This window comes from Fonsecaea monophora (genome assembly GCF_001642475.1).
Source record: "Fonsecaea monophora strain CBS 269.37 chromosome Unknown Scaff143, whole genome shotgun sequence".
In the NCBI taxonomy this organism is placed as follows: Eukaryota; Fungi; Ascomycota; class Eurotiomycetes; order Chaetothyriales; family Herpotrichiellaceae; genus Fonsecaea; species Fonsecaea monophora.
Window position 1 is genome coordinate 32,259 of NW_019174074.1, and position 18,737 is coordinate 50,995.

At 51.8% G+C, this 18,737-nt stretch overlaps 7 protein-coding genes across 7 annotated transcripts; 1 reads left to right on the plus strand and 6 right to left on the minus strand.

Moving 5' to 3' along the window:
• Positions 1-188: 188 nt before the first annotated feature.
• Positions 189-1,435, minus strand: AYO21_11093 (hypothetical protein; the record flags this gene model as incomplete). Its single annotated transcript, XM_022660992.1, has 2 exons — positions 189-1,128; positions 1,185-1,435. 2 exons carry the CDS (start codon positions 1,433-1,435, stop codon positions 189-191), a joined length of 1,191 nt encoding a protein of 396 aa, XP_022506697.1.
• A 241-nt stretch (positions 1,436-1,676) lies between these two features.
• Positions 1,677-2,789, plus strand: AYO21_11094 (hypothetical protein; the record flags this gene model as incomplete). The annotated part of the gene is made up of 2 exons (XM_022660993.1): positions 1,677-1,873; positions 1,934-2,789. The coding sequence occupies 2 exons, from the start codon at positions 1,677-1,679 to the stop codon at positions 2,787-2,789; spliced, it is 1,053 nt and encodes a 350-aa protein (XP_022506698.1).
• An 856-nt stretch (positions 2,790-3,645) lies between these two features.
• AYO21_11095 (hypothetical protein) lies at positions 3,646-6,540 on the minus strand (the record flags this gene model as incomplete). The annotated part of the gene is made up of 1 exon (XM_022660994.1): positions 3,646-6,540. One exon carries the CDS (start codon positions 6,538-6,540, stop codon positions 3,646-3,648), a length of 2,895 nt encoding a protein of 964 aa, XP_022506699.1.
• A 1,139-nt stretch (positions 6,541-7,679) lies between these two features.
• Positions 7,680-8,405, minus strand: AYO21_11096 (hypothetical protein; the record flags this gene model as incomplete). The annotated part of the gene is made up of 1 exon (XM_022660995.1): positions 7,680-8,405. The coding sequence occupies one exon, from the start codon at positions 8,403-8,405 to the stop codon at positions 7,680-7,682; it is 726 nt and encodes a 241-aa protein (XP_022506700.1).
• Positions 8,406-8,784: 379 nt separating this feature from the next.
• Positions 8,785-9,622, minus strand: AYO21_11097 (hypothetical protein; the record flags this gene model as incomplete). Its single annotated transcript, XM_022660996.1, has 2 exons — positions 8,785-9,562; positions 9,615-9,622. The coding sequence occupies 2 exons, from the start codon at positions 9,620-9,622 to the stop codon at positions 8,785-8,787; spliced, it is 786 nt and encodes a 261-aa protein (XP_022506701.1).
• Positions 9,623-10,879: 1,257 nt separating this feature from the next.
• Positions 10,880-13,003, minus strand: AYO21_11098 (hypothetical protein; the record flags this gene model as incomplete). Its single annotated transcript, XM_022660997.1, has 1 exon — positions 10,880-13,003. The coding sequence occupies one exon, from the start codon at positions 13,001-13,003 to the stop codon at positions 10,880-10,882; it is 2,124 nt and encodes a 707-aa protein (XP_022506702.1).
• A 1,129-nt stretch (positions 13,004-14,132) lies between these two features.
• AYO21_11099 (hypothetical protein) lies at positions 14,133-15,909 on the minus strand (the record flags this gene model as incomplete). Its single annotated transcript, XM_022660998.1, has 2 exons — positions 14,133-15,744; positions 15,806-15,909. 2 exons carry the CDS (start codon positions 15,907-15,909, stop codon positions 14,133-14,135), a joined length of 1,716 nt encoding a protein of 571 aa, XP_022506703.1.
• Positions 15,910-18,737: the final 2,828 nt, after the last annotated feature.

Genomic DNA, 18,737 nt, shown 5'->3' on the forward strand with positions numbered 1-18,737 from the left:
GACGTGGTGTTCGGAGACATCGGTATAGTGTATGGCCCCACAGGTACAAAGAATCGATATCTATTCAGACGAACGATCCTCCTCGATGTTTTCGATCGTCCCCACTCCTGGCATGTGCTTCTTTCATTCTCCTCGATCGTAGATATGCGCCTTTGAACCTAGAACCGATATAACAGGATGTTACGGTGCTACCACCTTTTCGGGGCAGAAAGCGATGTCCAAGAAAACGAGGCACTTGCTTGTTCGAGCTTTTTCTGTCTTTCGCGCGCCACTATCCCCGTCCGGTCAGTCACTGGCGTCGCACTTGCAATCTGGTCAAAGTCGTCGTAGTCTTCCTCGGCGGAACCTGATTCCGCGTCGGAATCGACCAACCGCTGGGACTGTTCTGTCGACGGATGAGCCGTGGCAACGTTATCACTGATTTCCCCGTGATTCGACTGCTGGATCTTCCTTTTGGGTGGTTCTGAGGGGAAGCTCTCGGTAAACGGTTTAGAGGCAAGGATCTTGCGGCGGATCTCAGCCATCTCAGCCTCTTCGTCGTCGTCTTCCTCGTCAGGGGGCAGCTCCAGTGATACGCCTTGCTGTAGGCCGACATTCTCATCATCTGCGTCAGGATCGGTGTCTTCATCTGCTTCAGCATCTTCGTCGTCGGAGTCGTATACCTCTCTCCTATTCATGTTCCCACCAGCCCAGACATCTTCCCCGCCAGCAGCATCTTTGTTGAGACGACTGTCAGCATACTCTTTTTCCAGCTTCGCAAGCCACTTTTCTTCGGCCTTCTTGATCTCCTCTTCATTCTGACACGCGGCGTACCGCTTGAAGAGCTGGGAGTTGATCTCAAGAAACGGTTTACCATAGGGGAAGTGCTGTAAGATGATCTCTGCCCAGTCCTCATGCCCGCAAATGCAAAAGCACGCGGCGAGGGCTTCGACGCAGTTCAGTCTCCACGGCCTTCCATAATTGACTGGGTTGGCAGCGACAAGATAGGGCAGAAGCCGTTCGCATTTCCCTCCGATCCGCGAAAACGGGATTTCCTGTATCCTGACCCATGAGCACTCGACTACTGCGGCGCCGTGCTGTTCGAGTAAGTCTCGATCTGCCGGTGACAGGATCTGCTTTGCATTGGGGCTGGATATTTGGTCAACACGACGAGATGGTAGAAGGGGAAGAAGTCCTTTGCTCACGAGATGACTACACCAGGAAACTTTTGACCCACGGCTAGCTCGCGCATCATGCCAAAGTGCATCAGCCTCTTTCCACTGCAGCGCTTTGCGTCGCAATGCCCAAAGTCCCAGCACGCTGCCTTGAAAGGTGGGCGTTCAGGCATAGCGTCGCCATCGCCCTCGCCACCTTGTGCCGAGCGAGGGGTATGTCGCGACCTGGTAGAGTACTTTTTGGACTTGGACGAGGCGCCGTCCTTCTTGTGTCGCACCATGTTCGCGACTCTGCAGGCAAGACCTGATCTGAATCGAAGTCGACACGTAAGGGAGGGACGTGAAGTGTTTCGACGACGATGACTTCAGCGGACCGTTTTCTCATATTTTCGATAAGGGATGCCAAGCCCCCACACTTATCACCACGTGAGAAGCCGAAGTTGTTCCGGCGTCTCCAACCCGCCGCGCTCGATTTTCCCCAAGTTTTGTTTGAAATGTGCTTTGGAAAGCCCAAACGCAGACATGGGTTTAACTGTTCTACCACCAGAGCCTGAGGAGGAAACTATACAAACGGACATCTATGGCGACGATGACGAGTCCAGCGACGCCGCAGAGCAAGAAGATGGCGGCCGGCCGCCAAAGCGTCGCCGATTATCTTCTTCGTCTCGACAAATTGCCCTGCCAGGAGAGGTGATTACGGACGACACACAATGGATGAGGTAGGCTTGGGGGAAAACTTGAAGCGGATTCAGAGAGTCAGTCTATTGACCCAGATATAGGGGACATGGCACCTTCATGCCAGAGCACTCAACCACCATGATCGCGACCCTCGCAGGCCCATTGAAAAAGACAAACAAATTACTCTCAGTAGCCCCCCTCCGCGCACGATATACGCCGGAAATCGGGGATCTGGTCGTCGGTCGCATAGTGGAAGTCCAAAAGAACCAGTGGAAAGTGGACGTAGCGGCGCCGTTACTGGCCCAATTGCCCTTGTCATCCATCAACCTGCCCGGTGGGGTCTTGAGGCGACGCACAACCGCAGATGAACTCCAGATGCGAAACTACTTCCAGGAGGGGGATTTGGTGGTTGCAGAAGTCCAACAGCTGAGGAGTAGTGATGGGACAGCAAATCTACACACCCGGAGTCTGAAGTACGGCAAGCTGCGAAACGGAATGTTCCTCGCCGTGACCGGGACTGGCGGTGGGGGCGGCGTGGTCCGGAGTCGAAGACAGGTCTTCACGATCAACAGCGGCGCCCAAGGTGGCGGAGACGTCAACGTCATCCTCGGGGTGAACGGCTACATCTGGCTGAGCAAGCACATGGAACAGGCCGAAGACCAGGGTAGGATGAGCGGCGGCGTGAGCATCTCGAATCTCGACGACGTGGTCAGCAGCGCCATCTACTCGAGCCAGAACGACGACATTGGCGAAGGCACCCGCCGAGAAATAGCACGCATCTCCGAGTGCATCAAGATCCTGGCGGAGGACGGTGTCAGGGTCGACGAGGACAACGTGCTCAAGGCGTACGAAGCGGCCGTCGACGCCGAAATGAACGTCATGACGGACCAGGAAGGCGTCGCCACCAGTTTCAGCGACGACGTCAGGAGGAGGATTCTCGACGCCGCTCTTCATTGATTTTTCTGACCCCGAGAGAGACACGAGTGGTTCACATGTCCGTTAAAGGACTTTTAACGACCATAAAATTGAGAGCACCACGTGCATGTTGAGTGTTTCCTGGAGGATTGTCTGTTGTTCTTCCGCACCGTGTCCGCAATCTCCAATCCCCTGGTCCTGAGCTCCGCCCCTCTATTCTTCCTCTAGAGCCAAATATTCGAAGCATGCAAAAGAAGTCTAATTGACTGCCTGACTACACTTACTCTCCGCAATGATCAAAGCTACGAGTACCCTTCTTGTCTGTCTCTTAGTCTACTAAGGGATGGTAATAGCTATGCTATGCCATACCATGCCGTGGGTTAAATGCTACTGCTACTGCTAATGCATACCCCGTCGTCATAGGGAAGAGACGTGTAGACAAGTAGATACATAAACAGCCGCAGCCTCGGAAGTGCTGGAAGACCCCCCAGGAGGAGGAAATACTCTGCGCACACACGTCCTGTAGACAAGCAAGATATGCACATGTAGTAAGTCAAGTAGATACCTACGTAACTCGTACGTAGCTATAGGTATTGAGAAAGTATGAACCGATACCTACCTAGTCCATCAACTCCATCGTGACTTTTAAAAGCGTGGTTGTCGTCAGTGTCTATCCGAGTATCCACCCGGAAAAAAATACAAAATAGTCCATTTGATCGTAGTTTCATACCATCCGCTCCATCAAGCGCCAGGTACCCAAGCACCCAGGACTCCGGCCAGGTTTGGAATCACCAAAACCCGACCGGCTCGCATTTCCATATGGCGCTCGCATTGACGTTATGAGATATACCATCGCCCCAAGAGCCCTGGCTTCGATATCCGACATGACGCCCCTAATCTAATCTTCCCATGGATTCTCTTCCACATCGACCTCCTTCCGTGTCTTCTTGCTGATCTCAATGTGGTTTCCCTTCTCAAGCTCTTTGGCAGCTTCACGATCTTCTTCGATCAACTCGATTGCTAAAAGGACATCTCCTGCGGCGGCCCCTGCATAGATATTCAAGCGGGCTAGCTCGTTCGGGTCATCTTCACCGAAGCCCATAGCTTTCAGCACTTTGACACAGTCGTCGACGCTTTTGCTTGAAAAAGGCGCCGGAGGAGAGACCCCCGAGCGACCGCGAGGACGAGTGAACGGAGGTGGACAAGGAGAAAGAATCGATGAAGAGCGAGGGATGGAACTGCTGTTTGATGTCGGTGGGAAGAGCACGGCAGCTGGAGGTGGAGCAGGTAGTGTCGTGGGTGATGGGATGGAGAGCCCGTCGGCTTTTGGTGGTGCACCCCTAATAATTTCTGGTCGAGAAGCCTGAGGCAGCTGTGCTTGTGAGGGCGGTGATCCGCTGGTGAGCGAATACATGTGCGGGCCAGAACTTGGCAGCGTCCTATTGAAAGGTCGTGGTGGCCTCGGAGCCGAGACAACAGGTGGTCTTGTCGCAGGGGGCACCGGATGACTGAACGTAGAGGTCGGCTGGAATCGAGAGGTTGGCCAATCAGAGAAGGGGTTCAGCAAGGGATAATAGGGCAAGCTGGAAGTCGCGGTTGTGCTGCGATTGTTCTTCAGATAGTTCTCCCACGAGCTCAACCGCGGGTTCTGGTACGGAGCAGCATCACGTGGCTTGTAACGATCAGTATGATGAAGGGTCTGACTCCGTTGTGGTGCGAAGCCGGGCATTGCTGGGTTGACTCTAGTATTCAGAAAGCCCACCTTGGATGCAGACAGGTCTGGCTGTGATCGCTGGGGACGTGGTTGCAGGACGGGAATGTGTGCGAGAGGATCAAATGGTCCATTGAGTCTCGCCGCAGGATTGGTGCCACTGACTGTCTGAGATTTTCGTGGAAAGATCGGTCCTCGAGAGTATATCATGTCATCGGGACTGCCAGCCCGTTGTGAAAGACCACCACTAAGTGAGCCTCGACTTTCCTGTTGTAGCCACCAAGGAAGATCTTTGGACACCGTACTGTCATCGGCTGTGGTGGCAGACTCTTTATTCTTTTGCTCTTCACGCTTTGGCTCAGGCTGTTGCTCGAGCTTTGGCTCAGGCCAGGCACCAGGCAGTGGAACAGTAGGCCACTTAGGGGCATCCTGTACGCCGGGAGCCTTTTTTCTCTCTCCTAGATCTGCTAGTAGGGAACGGACATGCTCGTTTTCATCTTCAACTGTGGGTTTTTTGTAGATATCGGTCTTCTTGGGAGCCGGCTGGACCGGGGCCCAAGTCGGAGAAACCAAGTGGCTGAAGCTTTGCTTCGATTTGGGAGCAGGTTGAAAGTTTGCAGGGGACATCTCTTCCAATTGTTCAATACTGGGGTAGCGAGCAAAAACCGACATAGGGCTCGAGCTAGGTTGATAATGGCTAGACGATGCAGGCGTGCTTTGCAAACCGCTCACACTGACGGACTTTCGAAGAGACGATAATGGTGGATATCGGGTCAGAAAATCGGACTCGGATGGCGGGGAGTCAAGAATGGAGTTGTCTGTGGGAGGAGCAGGAGCTGCAGTCATGTAACGAGCTGACAAGGGTGGAAACAGAAATTTCGGTTTGGAAGGGAGACTGAGCTGAGGGGGCTGCTGGATGTTGGTCGAACGTTCAGATAAAGGCAGGCTTGACGTCTGAACCTCTGAAGATGAGCTCTGAACCTCTGAAGATGAGCGCTGAATGCTGAGGCCATTAGGCACCACAAGCTCCTTCACCATCTGAAGAGGTTCTGAGGGTGTTGGCTCGACGAAGCTGACTTTTTTTTCAGGCGTCTCAGCACGAGGCTCCCGCTTGTCTTCCTCCCCGGTTTCTTCGGTGGTACTGAAGAGGCAGGAGGGTTGCTGGGGGGTTGAGTCAGTGTTGGCTCCATTAGGAACGTCGACCCCATTGCTTCTGTTCTTTTGTAGTTCCTCGTCCACAAGTGTGGCCAAAAGATCAAGGCCGAATTCCCCGGCCTCTTTCAGAATTTTCTTGAACCCGGACAAAACATTCTCTACAGGGGTCGTGTCGGCCTCTGCAGTTGTTTCTGCAAGCTTTCGTAGTCCGTCTGCTGTGGACTCGAGAAAGTCGGCTAGAGGGCCCAGGTGAGATTCAAGACGGGTGAAGGCACTGACGGGGGCCTTATCCTTCTGCATCGGTGTCTCCCCTTCACCAGAGATAACCGGGTGTGCTGCTGAACGGCGATGACTTGCCCCCTCATTGACCGTGGCAGTGTCCGTGGGCTGCGCTGATTGAGGTGGTCCGGGAGAACTTTTGTTAACCCTTTCCGGGTCGAACATGTTGTCATAATGAAGAGGGAACATGGAGTTGGACTCTGGTGAAGATGCTCTATGTAGAAGGGAAACTCTTGTACTTGAATGTGATGACGACGATGACGCTCGAGGTCGCAGTTTCCGACTGGTGTGTGCTTCATGTTCTCTCCACACTGCCACACTCCCAGTCGTATGCCGGATGTCAAAGATATGCACGAGCGTGTTTTCCTTGGCTTCTCTTGCAGCTTTCGCAGGGGCCTTGCCTAGAATGAGGGAGGGGGTAGGAGCGACCGAAGGAGGTATCGGCTCTTCTAGGCGTTGTTGCAGCTCAAAGGAACTTCCGACAGTGATGAGCTCACCATCGTCGAGGTCGATGTAGGACAGGACGGCATCAGGTTCACTATTAACAGTGCTGTCGTACTGGGAAGCGGTAATCTGAACGATACCTGGTGGTGATTTGGGGCCGTTTAGGTCGCGGATGCCAAAGGCCGGGAGATCGAGATGAGCCATGACGAAGCGAGAAGGCTAAGTTGCGTGGCTATCTCTGAAATAGTAGAAAGGACATAGGACAATGGGATACTTGGTAGGTTAGTGAGAGAGCAGAATAGAGGGGACAGAGAAGTGAGCGTGAAGAACAAGGCTGATGGTCTGAGGTCCAGGCAGCGACCAAAACCAAGTTGCACGGACAAGAGAGAGAGAGTTGATACCCCGCACTGGACTTGCATATTTGAGTACGAGTAGCGCTAACTCGGTCACGCGGATCCGCCAATGACGATTGTTCCTTCCACCATTCGGACTTGGTCTGATTGGGTACCAGCCATGACCCGCATGCATAAGAAGGAGCCTTCCATCTCGACCAACGGGACAATCAGACTTGGCTTCAGCCTACGAGAGGTTCCTCCAGACTTTTGTTGGGAGTGTCACAAGGTAACGACATGCATGGAGGGGCAGAAATTATATTTCTCAAGTTGTGGTCATCATTGCCATGCCACTGTCTGTATATTGCCCCTCATTGAGTACCACGGCATAAGCATGCCTCACTCTGTTTGCGCCCTTGTAGCACAGCTCCCATCGCGCTGTTGTTACATAGAATCTGATGGTGATCCATGTACATGATCATCAACCTAGTGCAAAGATCCCAGCCATCATATCCGCTGCGACGATACCGAGAGGCTTCGGATGCTCGAGTCTTCTGCATATTCTGGTTTGAGGTTGATGTCGACCTCGTTCAACGTTTGAGAACGCATCATGCCATCTCGTAACCCTATCTTTGTAGGAGTAAAGCTCTATACCTGAAACTTTTGCGGACCATTGATATTCTCAGAGAGAGACTGGATATCCAATGTCTGAGGGATCCCTCGGCTGAGCTGAGCCTTAATCTCGTGGCGAAGGGGACCCAACATGAGTGCGAGCTGTGGTGTGTCAAGGTCTGTAATGGCACGGTTTTAGTCGTCTCGATAGGTAGAGTTTTAACGACCGCTGTGGTTCTGCCATTCCATGAAAAGTACAGCTCATGAATATGAGTCCGCGCCTCCGGAGTATGAGATCTGTCCGTATAATTCGGATCTCGGCTGTTTCGCACGATCCAAATGGGTGCTTTTCTTCACACTTGACCTTTCAGTCGGCGTAAGAGTCGTGTCAAAAGTTCCTCACTGCTTGTTCCTCTCCGCCGCCTCTTGCACCTTCAGCCTCTCGACCAACTTCTGCCTCATGAAATCCGTCAGGCCCAGAATCCCATCATTCGTGCATATCCGATACGTTCCACTGGGCTGATACCCCCCATGACCATCGACAAAATTTCCGTGTCCATCGACTTCCACACTGCCAAAGATGTCTTCTGGCTCCGCGATGCGTCCAAAGTCCGGGATGCGTCGCTGGTCGGAGACGTGCAACCAGCCTCCCCGACCTGCGCTGCCGTGGCCGCCCTGGTCACTGGCACCTGAAGAGCCCGTCTGTTGGCGACGAGCCGTGTGCAAGAATGAGGATCCGGATGAAGATATCATCACCGCAGCTTGGGACTGGACCTCCGGGTCAGAAGCGGCATTCTCGCCAATCACTGAATGCAGAATAGGGAGGAACTTGGGGTTCTCGGTGAACGATCGCGGCGTAGGTGGGAGTTGGGAGGTAGTGCCAATGGCTAGTGACCGAATCGGAGGGTCTGTGGGGAGGAGAGACAGGACATGGGCGATAGGGTTTTGAGGATCTTTAAAAACATACTGCGCAATAACTCGAGTTAGCTTCTGTAGCGGGTGAGCTGTACGGGGATACGTAGACCTTACTATATGGGGGTTATTGGACAACGTCGAGACAGTCCGCAGCTGAACAAATAGTCGCGGTGCTCGCCACAGCGTCCGCGTTCCTGTTGCCAAATTCATGGTGGATTGTGGTTACTCGCAAGGCAACCCTAGGACATACGACGTGGTGCTGATGTTGGGTACATGATGGTCTACAAAAATTATTTGCCGGAGCTTGGACGCGGGCTTCAATGACGTCGGGAAGCCGACACAAGTAATAATACTTTAAGCCAGTGGTTTTAGAGCAAAGTCCAGCCTTACGCTTCGGCATCACAGCCGTGCTTCACCAGTCTCAGGACGCTTTCTCCTTCCACGTACATAAATTGATCGAGACACCAGAGCAAGACTCATTTCATTAAAGATATTCAATAATGATCTCCTTCCTGAAACATTTCGCACCCGTCATTTTGAGATCCGATTCGACAGTGGCAGCTTTTCACCATCTCCTTCGGTTTCCCCCCTACTTTTTGGTTGGCATTCCAATCTTTGCAATCTCTTTCCCGTCGACCCAGGTATCGACTTTATTCGGGTAGAAACACAGCATGCCGAGGATGCCGGCACTCTCCTGGGTCGGGTTCTTGTACCACCACGCCACGTCCTTGATTTCGTTGCCGTTGATCACGGCGTTGTAGTAGCTGGCTTCACCTTTGTATGGACATCCCGTGTGCGTGTCGCTCGGCGTGAGATGCTCCCATTTGATCGCCGTGCGAGGCAGGTACCAGCGGGCGGGGAAGTTGGTCTCCCAGAGGGACATGACGCCGCCTTCGGAGCCCGTGTCGGCGAGACACACTCCGTCGATCTCGACGCGCACGTGTCGCCCCGAGGGGAGGATGTCGACTCTGTGATACGGGTCCTTGGGGTGATAGACTACCTGGACTTGCTCCTCGTACCACGCATCGAGGGCCTTGAAGTCGATCTTCACGTAGCCCACCAGCTCAGAGTTGAATGAGTCGGGAACAACGAGCGACGGCACGGATTTGGTGCCCACGCTCAACGTCGACGTCGACGAGTCTATGCCAGAAATCGGTTTGTCCTCTGTGAACTTGGCACTGTCGAGGAAGTCGGACTTGGGGATCCAGTACATGGGATAAAACCCGTTCTCCCACACTAATTTGGCGGCAGTGGTGTCGAAGATGTATTTGCCATTGAGGACTCCTCTGACGCGCTTCTCAGTGCCCACAATCTTCGGTCGGGATTCTGGGTTGGCACTGAAGAGTTTGGAGCCAAGTGCTGCGAGACTGCGAATGTCTTAGAGATTGCATGATCAACGGATAAGTGTGCTTTGCTTACTCGGACATTGTTCTGGTTGAATTGGCAAGTGATCCAGGCGAAAGATGATTGCGGGTCAATTGTATACGTGGAATAGATCGGAACGCCAGTTCGGCAGCTGTCGAGACACTTTGAGATTTGGATGTCGGGAGAAGAAGGTGGCAGTGAGAAGATCGTCCTAGATATACATATACTCGTCGTAGTTGACGTCGACGGTGTCCAGACCAGAGCAGAGCAGAAACCTGTAACGACAATTTTTACTTGCCTGATATCGTAGCAGGTCTAAAGAGGCAAGAAATTGGTGGGTTTAGTTATACGCGCCGTCGACTATGGCCTTGAGACTTGATCACTAATGGTCAGGGAGAGTCCTGGTGGCCCTTAAAATGTGTGCTGACATACTCGTGCTCGGAACCAGGAACTGCATATGGGAATGTCATTAATCTGCGGGGCTTGTCGGCTTGAACTAACCTCCTTGCCCCCGCAGCGCGGACAAACACATGGGACAAGTACTCGGTGCTATTGTCTATGACTGGTGCATACTCGTAAAGACTTGCCAGGGTCCTCTACACTTAAAATCCCGCAGCTTGACTCTGTCGAGTTAGTGGAAAAGAAGATGATGGCATCAAAGCCTCCTTGAGATTCTCTGAACTTTCCTATCCAGGCGAATGGCATCCCTACTACCACGACAGAGGCTCGCTTCTGATCTCTTCAACTGGGATCTATGGGCTTTTGCGTTGACTGGATTCTGTTCCTTGTCGTGCTGAGCTGCGTCTCGGCCAGCAGTCGTCCGAACATGCCCATAATCCCGATGTAGATGTGAAACGGGTGTATCTACCTGTCGGCTTCGATGTAGACACTCAACACTTCTCAAAAAGCGGATGAATGAAGCAGGGCATTCTGTTCTGCAACAAATGCCACCTTTCCCAGCGATAAGCGCCTTCAACACCCGCCCGGTGCATTTGATCACAAGGCTGCACCCCTGTCCGGGGAATGTCACACATTGCCCTGCTGACCTATCGCTGGTAGAACGAGGCATTTCCCAGCGGCCATAGCGACAGATCTTCTCCTTTGTCTGTATATTAGCTCCGCGGTCTTGACTGCACGGAAAATACGGACGAGATGACAAGGTGAATACTGAGCATCCTGCTCCTGAGCAAAATGTCATCAACCGCAGGAGCTGGCGCTCAAGATAGCATCAATTTGTGGCGAGAGGAAGTCGTTTCTGCTCAATGCACATAAGCTGAGATATTCGAGTTGCGGACCTGGCCCGCCAGCTTCAGAAGTTATCACCTGCGTGCGATATTCTGTTCGAGAAGCCATTCAACTAGCAAGCCAATATCTTCCGTCGTTTCCAAAATTCGTACAATTTTGGACCGAATGCGTTCACTCTCGGTGCCTTCTGCGTGAATTCCGCGCAAGTCTCGGACCTCGATTGCTCCACCCGGGCAGATGTTGAGGGACAAGAAGACAAATGGGTGCTTTTGCTCTCTCCTATTCGACTTGCGCAAGGGAATGTATACATCAAGCTTTGCTTTTGAGATATCGGAAAGCACATCCATGTTCACGTCAATCGGCAACGGCAGACCGGGATCCAGCTCACTATGCGAATTAGCGAGGTTGTCGAAGTCATCGAGGTCAGAGCCGGGAGACTTCTTGTTTGTTCGCTTCAAGGGGCGGAGAGTGGTTTCTGAACTCCAGTTGCCCTTGGAAGGGACCTTGCTTGATGCGCCCATCTGTTGATTGTCGCCCTGGTACTCTATCAAACTGCGCAAAATACCCCAAACGACGGCATACTGTCGAATAATAGGCACCACGGCCGCAAATTGTTTCGGATGGGTGAATATCAGTTGTTTCAAAGGATGACACCACAGGGGCGGGGCATGCTGGGAGGATTTCAGGGCGTACGAGTGCCGTCGCAGCCGGCCAGAGCCTTTGTCATCTTCAATGGGCAAGACTCTAATCCATCTTTCTTGTGAAGGGTTTCTGTTGCCTTCAGCGCCGGCACCGACGAAGGTCTTATGCAGCACCGCTTGATATGTTGAAGTCAGCTCTTGCTTGATCTCCACCATAGCAATCTCCACGCTCAGATTGCCCGCTACGTTGAGGGGAAGGTAAACTTCGGGTTCAAGGGTACATTGAAAATGCATATTCAAAACGCGCGACACCATGTCAGTCGGCTTCTCGGTGGCTGCATTATCTGCCTCTGCCTTGGCTAACGGATCTGAACCTGACGAATCTTGTGCAGGGTCTCGCCAGTCCGGCTTCCATGTCTCGTTTTCGACATCGAGTATTGGCTCGTGGCCCTCGACGAGAACTCGGTCAGAGACCCATTGCTTCGTGACGGCAGTCATTGGCAAACCAGACTCGCAAGACACCCGTGCGGTGTAGAGATGATGGGTATTGTCAACCTCACCATTGGCGGCAACCTCAGGCTTTTGGCTTGGTTCCTCGGGGGTGGCCCAGTAGTCCACTGCTAGTCCCAACCAGGGTTTTCGATCCATGACCGGTCTACCAACCGCGCCCTGTTTCAGATTTTGCCTAGGAGTCCGTGCTTTGAATTTTTCTCTTTCAGCATCCCAGATCATTCGGAATGAATTATAGAGATCGGTCACAGCGTTGAAGCAGGGGGCCCCGCTCTCGATTCTATCGAGTTGGCTGAGGTATTGTAGATTGGATGCAAAGGCATCCAATGATCTCCATTGCGGTATTTGGCCGACAGCGTCTAGACTTTGCAGATTACTCTTAATAATCTGGGTGCCTTGTTCTTGGAATTGAGGCTCCTCGTTTTCGGAGGCGCTGTCTGACATGTTGAGCTTGAGACTCACGTCCCTGACGTCGTCCCTGCCGCCAGCTTCGAAGTTGATCTCAAGGTCAACACAATTTCCCGCAATTGTGAGATTGTCATCGTCCCATAGAGTGGTGAACCCTTGCAACTGTCCTATTCTCTCCACCCCTCCACGAGTGATTCCGTGTCCGGCAGCCCGACTCTTGAGTGAATTCAGAACCAGTTCCGCTCTAGCAAGTCGTTCGAGCAACGGGTTGACAGGAGGGGCAGATCTGACGGGTGCGCCCGACAGACTTGAGGTGATACCCAAGCCATCCGCTCCACTTCCCAAAGGTGTAAGTCCTGTAGTCCCCAGGGCGTTGATCAGAGCGGCGGCAGGCGAATTGAGAGCAAGCAGGTCATCATGAACGGCTGTTGCGGCCAGGGGTGTAGAAGAGGGTTGTGAGGAAACACTGATATGGTGTCCGTGCGCTGAGGCTGGAGTCTTGACCGCGGGAGACTTGTAAGCGAGAGGACGATTCGAGTTGCCCGAGGTACCAGGTCGAGGCGAAGCCATGAGCCTGTTCGGAGGCGAGAGCTGTGGTTTCGGCGTGGAGATGTTCTGGGATTTCGTTGGTGTCGCCATGGTTTGTCGGAGACTGACTTCTCATAGTCTCATTTGCCTAGCAGAGCGAGTGCAACAACAGACGACACGGTCTGGGGATGTCTCAGACGCGTGTCGCACCACTTCACTGGCAATTGGAGTAGGCTGGGTTCACATCAAGCTCAGCAGACAACCTGCTGTCGTCTCCCCTCCAAGTCGCCGGTGGCCGAGCATCTCATGGGTGTGATTGAGCCTGAGATGGGCTTCATCTTGTCCGCAGTTTATCCTGGATGCGGGTTGAGGTCACAAGTTCTATTAAGGCAACTCTTCCGACAGTCTACATCATATTCGGCAAAAATAAATGGCACAGTCTGACGAGGAATAGCATCAAGGAGCGACTAGCTATCGACTCAAGGGTAACCTCCTCGGGCATAATGACATCCCTATCCTCGTCGATGATATTAGCTATCTTTCAACTGGCGGGCGCCTCATCGCTATTTATAGTGACTCCCTAAATTTTGAGGAGTTTGTATTTGTATGCTCTCTATCAGCCTGTCCCATTTAGCCTTGTCCACTCAGCCACTGTAGAAACCACCCACACTCAAAAGACGACCCAACAACGCCGGCAGACACACTGCTATGACTTTCGCGATCGTTACCACGTGTCGACCTCTTTTCGAGAATACTGTTGATTTTAGTGTCAAGCCAGAAATCAAGTAGAGATAGACCTTGTTGTCGATTTCCTTGGGTATACGTGCAGCGATATATTTAGTTGTGGAAACTCAGGAGTAGAGAGAGAGAAAATACTGAAAGATATATATCGAACATGAGGAATAGTCTTTCGCAATCGACCATAGGATATGGAATACAGGGCTTCCCGTCCGTTCAGCCGTACTTAAGCCATATGCCGGTTAGCGAGTACCACCGTGGGTGACCAGGTGGGAATCCTAACTGTCGATTGTTTTTGCTTCTCGCATGGCTTCTGCGTTCACAGGTAGGGGATACTTATAATGAGAAAGGTAGAGGAAGGGGAAGCGTTGAATGAGACGGTGGTTATGTAAATTCTTTGAGTTGAGCAAAATGAGACGGATATCTCGTCGTTACACCACATCACAATTACTAGTTCAAGCCATTTCATAACCAGATCCAGTCCCCTCGACAACTGGGATCTTTATGCACCGTTCGTGGCGCCATTAGGGATGCTGTCATGCGAACCCTGGGTTGGTGCTCCATTGGTATTGTTGCTGAATGTCGTAGCCTTGACACCGTTGGCCTGTCTGATGGCAGGATCCGAGCTCATGCCATTATGAGAACCGTTGAACTTCATGTTCTTGATCCCGTCATAACCCTTAATGCCTGTTGATTTCTCCAGGCGCTGAGCGAGGTCCTCACTGACTTCACGGAATATGGCAATTTGTCTCTTCAGAATCTCTTTGTCCGAACAAACTTCCATCTTACCAGTAACGTTGCTGATGAAACGTTGGCGGGCAGGCTCGTCGAAAACTTTCTCCCATAAGGCTCGTGGGCCATTGAAGTCTTCAGGGCGAATCTGCGACAGGAATGTGATAGCATGGCCTTGGAAATGTCCATGAGTCTTGTCATAATCAACGGATCTTTCACGGAATTGAATAGGGTCGATGGATGAGAGATAGTTTGCCCGGCCACCTTGGTTATAGAATGCCATGGGACCATCGCGTTGGAAGTTTCCGTATTTGTAGGCCGTGCGGGCAGCGTTGACGGGAAGTTGTTGGTAATTTGCACCAACACGGTGGCGGTGGGTATCTGGGTAAGAGAAGAGGCGGGACTGCAGCACTGGATCGGCCGAAGGTTCGATACCAGGAGGCATGTGGGAAGGACTGAATGCCACTTGCTCGACTTCGGCAAAATAATTGACGGCATTCTCGTTCAATGTGAATTCACCGACTTTGCGCAGAGGGAATTGTTTCTGAGGCCATACGTGGGTCAAATCAAAGACGTTGATGCCTTGCTTAGCCCAAACTTCTTCGGCTTGTTTGGGAGTCATGGTCTGAATCTCCACTGACCACCTGGGATAGTCGCCGCGGTGGATGGCTTCGTAGAGATCCTTCTGGGCATGGTCTGGAGATTTGGTGGCAGACTCTTCTTGTGTCAGGAATTTGGTTCCCTGCATGGACTTCATGTGAATCTGGCAATAGATCCAATCACCATTCTTCTTAACCAGCTTCAGAGAGTGGCCGGAGTAACCATGCATGAATCGAAACCCGTCGGGAATGCCTCGATCCGAGAAAAGAATCATAACCTGGTGAATTGACTCAGGATTGTTTGACAGATAATCCCAGAACATAGTCGAGTCGTCAGCGTGGGTCAAGTGTGTAGAAGGGTGTCGCTTCTGCGTGTGGATGAAATGGGGGAACTTGGCGGGATCTCTAAGGAAAAACACCGGGGTATTATTGGCGACTAAGTCCCAGTTACCCTCCTCGGTTCTGAACTTGACAGAGAAACCTTGAGGGTCTCGAGCGCAATCGTGGGAACCGGCTTCGCCACCGACGGTGGAAAAGCGAACTGTGACGGGACATCTCTTGCCTTTGGTACTCCAGATGTCGAGGCAAGTCAAGTCATCGGCCGGGTTGGTACACTCAAAGAAACCGTGGGCACCGCTTCCCTTTGCATGAACAACGCGTTCTGGGATTCGCTCTCGATCGAAATGGGAAAGAAGATCGATCAAATGGAAGTCTTGGAGGAGGAGTGGTCCACTCTCCCCTGCGCGTTGAGCTTCGTAGGGATGAGCCATAGGGACACCGTTGCTACGGGATTGTTAGTGGACTGATCGAATAGCTACAGCAAGGAGAGGTTATGTGCACTGACCTGGCGGCGTAGATGGTTTGTTTGGAGTCCATCTGGCGGTCTTTCTCGTAGGAGTTGAACTGATTGGCGACATGCGCCGCGAAAGACGTATCATTTGTTGCCATGTTGAATGATCTGATAGTATCGACAGGAGCTTGAACAATCCTCTGAACTGCTTCCATTAAAATAATACAAGATCATGCGAGGAGTCCTTTGTTATATAATTGCAGTGACACAGTCAGAGGGGGAGGCGGTTAGTAGGTCATCGAAAGATCGGCCCTGAATGGAGTGTATCGGAATAGCTTTGATAGGACAGAGGGCAACAATTGTGGGCGCACGGTGGAGGTCATGAATACCGAAGAAGTGCCTTGAACGAATGAAGCGATCAAAGGGTGCGAGGGTGCAAGGTTCACGAGGGTTGCGAGGGTGCGCATTCGTGTGTCGTGGTGTTCAGTGATGACGTCTACGAAAGCGAAAAACTTGCCTGCGTTGACATGAAATTATCCTTTCTCTCCCTTTGTTGCCTCCCTGCTCCATCACGCGTGCTCCTTCTCCTGCTGATCTATTCAGATCTGCCTTCTGCGCAGAAGATCCTCTCAAGGTCCAGTCGAGATAGAGGATCAAGACCGCCGCTACGCCCGAGGATTGTCAGTTGTCGTTCCACCTTTGGCCAAGCACTCCCCCAACCTGACTTTGCATGCTTGAACATCCCCGCAAAACCAAGCAGTAGTCATCTCTCCCGCCGATATCCGAGACCCTAATGGCCAGTCACAGTGACTGTTTAATCTACTGTTCTCGACTCCGAAAAACCTTCTCGCTCATTGGCGGAATGGCCACGGTCGTTGATGCAGGATGAAAAATATGGATAACTCAGTGGTGACAAATGTGGTAGCTCGCAACGACGCTTGACTTCAAGAGGCTGCTACGCGCGAGCCACGTATTTCTATTTGTCTTGAGATTTGATTTGATTCTCGCTCACGCGTTTCTGGAAATCGACACCTTCCCAAAATTCTATACCTGATCCTGAGTAATCAACCCCATCCTGCTGGCTACAGATGAAGAGTGGAATGATATCTGTCGTCTGGCTTATGCAGAGGCTAGTGGTCCGCTGTCTCTCTGGGATACTCGGGATCATGTTGATGTAGCAGGTGCAGAACACTCGATCTATTTAAGTGCTGACTGGAGTCAGGGTTTCGGGGTGGAATATAGAGGCGCTAATGAATTCAGTCCTGATGTCGTTGATGGCGAAGCGAAGGGATTTATGCTGTGGTCCGATGTCACCCTCAGGTGGGAGCAACGGAGGTGCAATCTTCCTCTCAATGATTGAAGTTTCAGTACCTTGGGTGAGATTTGCAATGATGATATAGTTTCGTCGAGATCGGTGAACCACAGCAAAGGGCCACAAATATTATCATGTAGCTGCTCGGGACAGAGACAAATAAGAGAAAGAACGGACGGAACATTTTGTTAGAGGGGAAGAGATACCCACTTTCAAGATACATGAGACGATCACAAGGAGACTTATCACAGCCTCGGCGGGCTCACTGCACTTACTACTAGTACACAAACCACTAATGCTAAAATATCTAATATTGGATGTCACCGAGAAACAGCTCGACAGATTGTAGTCGATAAGGATCTCTTTTCTATCCTGTCGGGAAAATTAACAAAACTCATTTCATCGGTCAGTTTTCAGAAGAAAAAAAACACCCAGCATCATGGTCGCTAAGATCGCCATTTCCTGTCAACACTGCAAAACCCGTTTTCGTCAGGAGAATTTGCAGAAAACAGAGTTCGAGTTGTGGTCGATAAGACAGGCCTTTCCCGCCACACCGGGAAACCTGTAAAACTCGTTTCGCCAGGAGATTTCCCAGAAAATGAGCGAACTCTCTTTGTATTTCAGCCATAGTCTTCTATGTGACTACGTCTCTTCAGCGTTGTGCCGTCAATACAGCCATGGCCGCCAGCGGCTCCGAATACGAGTCAAGCATTGAGAGTAAAATGTCTGCCGAGTATCCTCTGTCCCCAGCATCCTTCTGGAGATTCTTCTGAGAAAAGCCTTTTGACCTTGAATTATTAGATTGGGGACGCATGGTCCGAGGCTTGGGGAGAGAAAAAAAAATTGGCACAGTTTGACAGGAAGTAGCTGCCCCCCAGAACTGAGGTAGTCGCTTGATAGCGAATGAGGCCCGTGCTAGATCAAATATAGTTAATATTGTCAATGAGAATAGGGGGTGCCACCAGTGCTATTACGCCTAATGATAATCATCTTCAAGTTGATGGTGAATCGCTCCTCATTGCTATTTCTTGTCAGACTACAATATGCCACCTATTTTTGACATCGGCTCAGTCTGAGGCAGGCCACATGGTTCTCAAAGTGCAGGCCATTTTCCAGTGCCAGCTTCAGAGACCCCAGCGTCAGCTGTCCCCAGAGACGAACATGTCGTTATTCACCCTAATTGATCAATCCCCTCTTGTGCAACGGAAACATGTTCACATTTAATTCCGAAGTGTCGCAAAACATTTTCCGATGCCACCCCTTTCCGCCTCCGACGATACGACCACGAGCTTAAAGGGACATCGATGAGCCTTTCCGTTACGGAAACGAAAGGCCAAGGTCTTCTGGACGGGGTTGCTGAGCATCGGACGCGAAGGCGAACAGTGAGACAGATGTTCAAGAGCGAAAATAAGGCTCGGATCCGAGCGACACTGGCAGACTGGCCACCGGAGGAAACTGGATGAACTGGATGAAGATGCAAGAGGTGGCACGGTCAAACACGGCGTTTCGACATCGGCCTCTCTCCCACAATCCCAAGCTTTTCCGTCCTCCCATTTCCCCCACCATTCTCGCCGTGTCGGCACTTGGCCAAACCTTCGTGGGGGAATTTTCCTGAGGGGCAGGCGAAATCTCCCCGACAAACGGACCGACTCCCACTCAACTATGACATTTGTT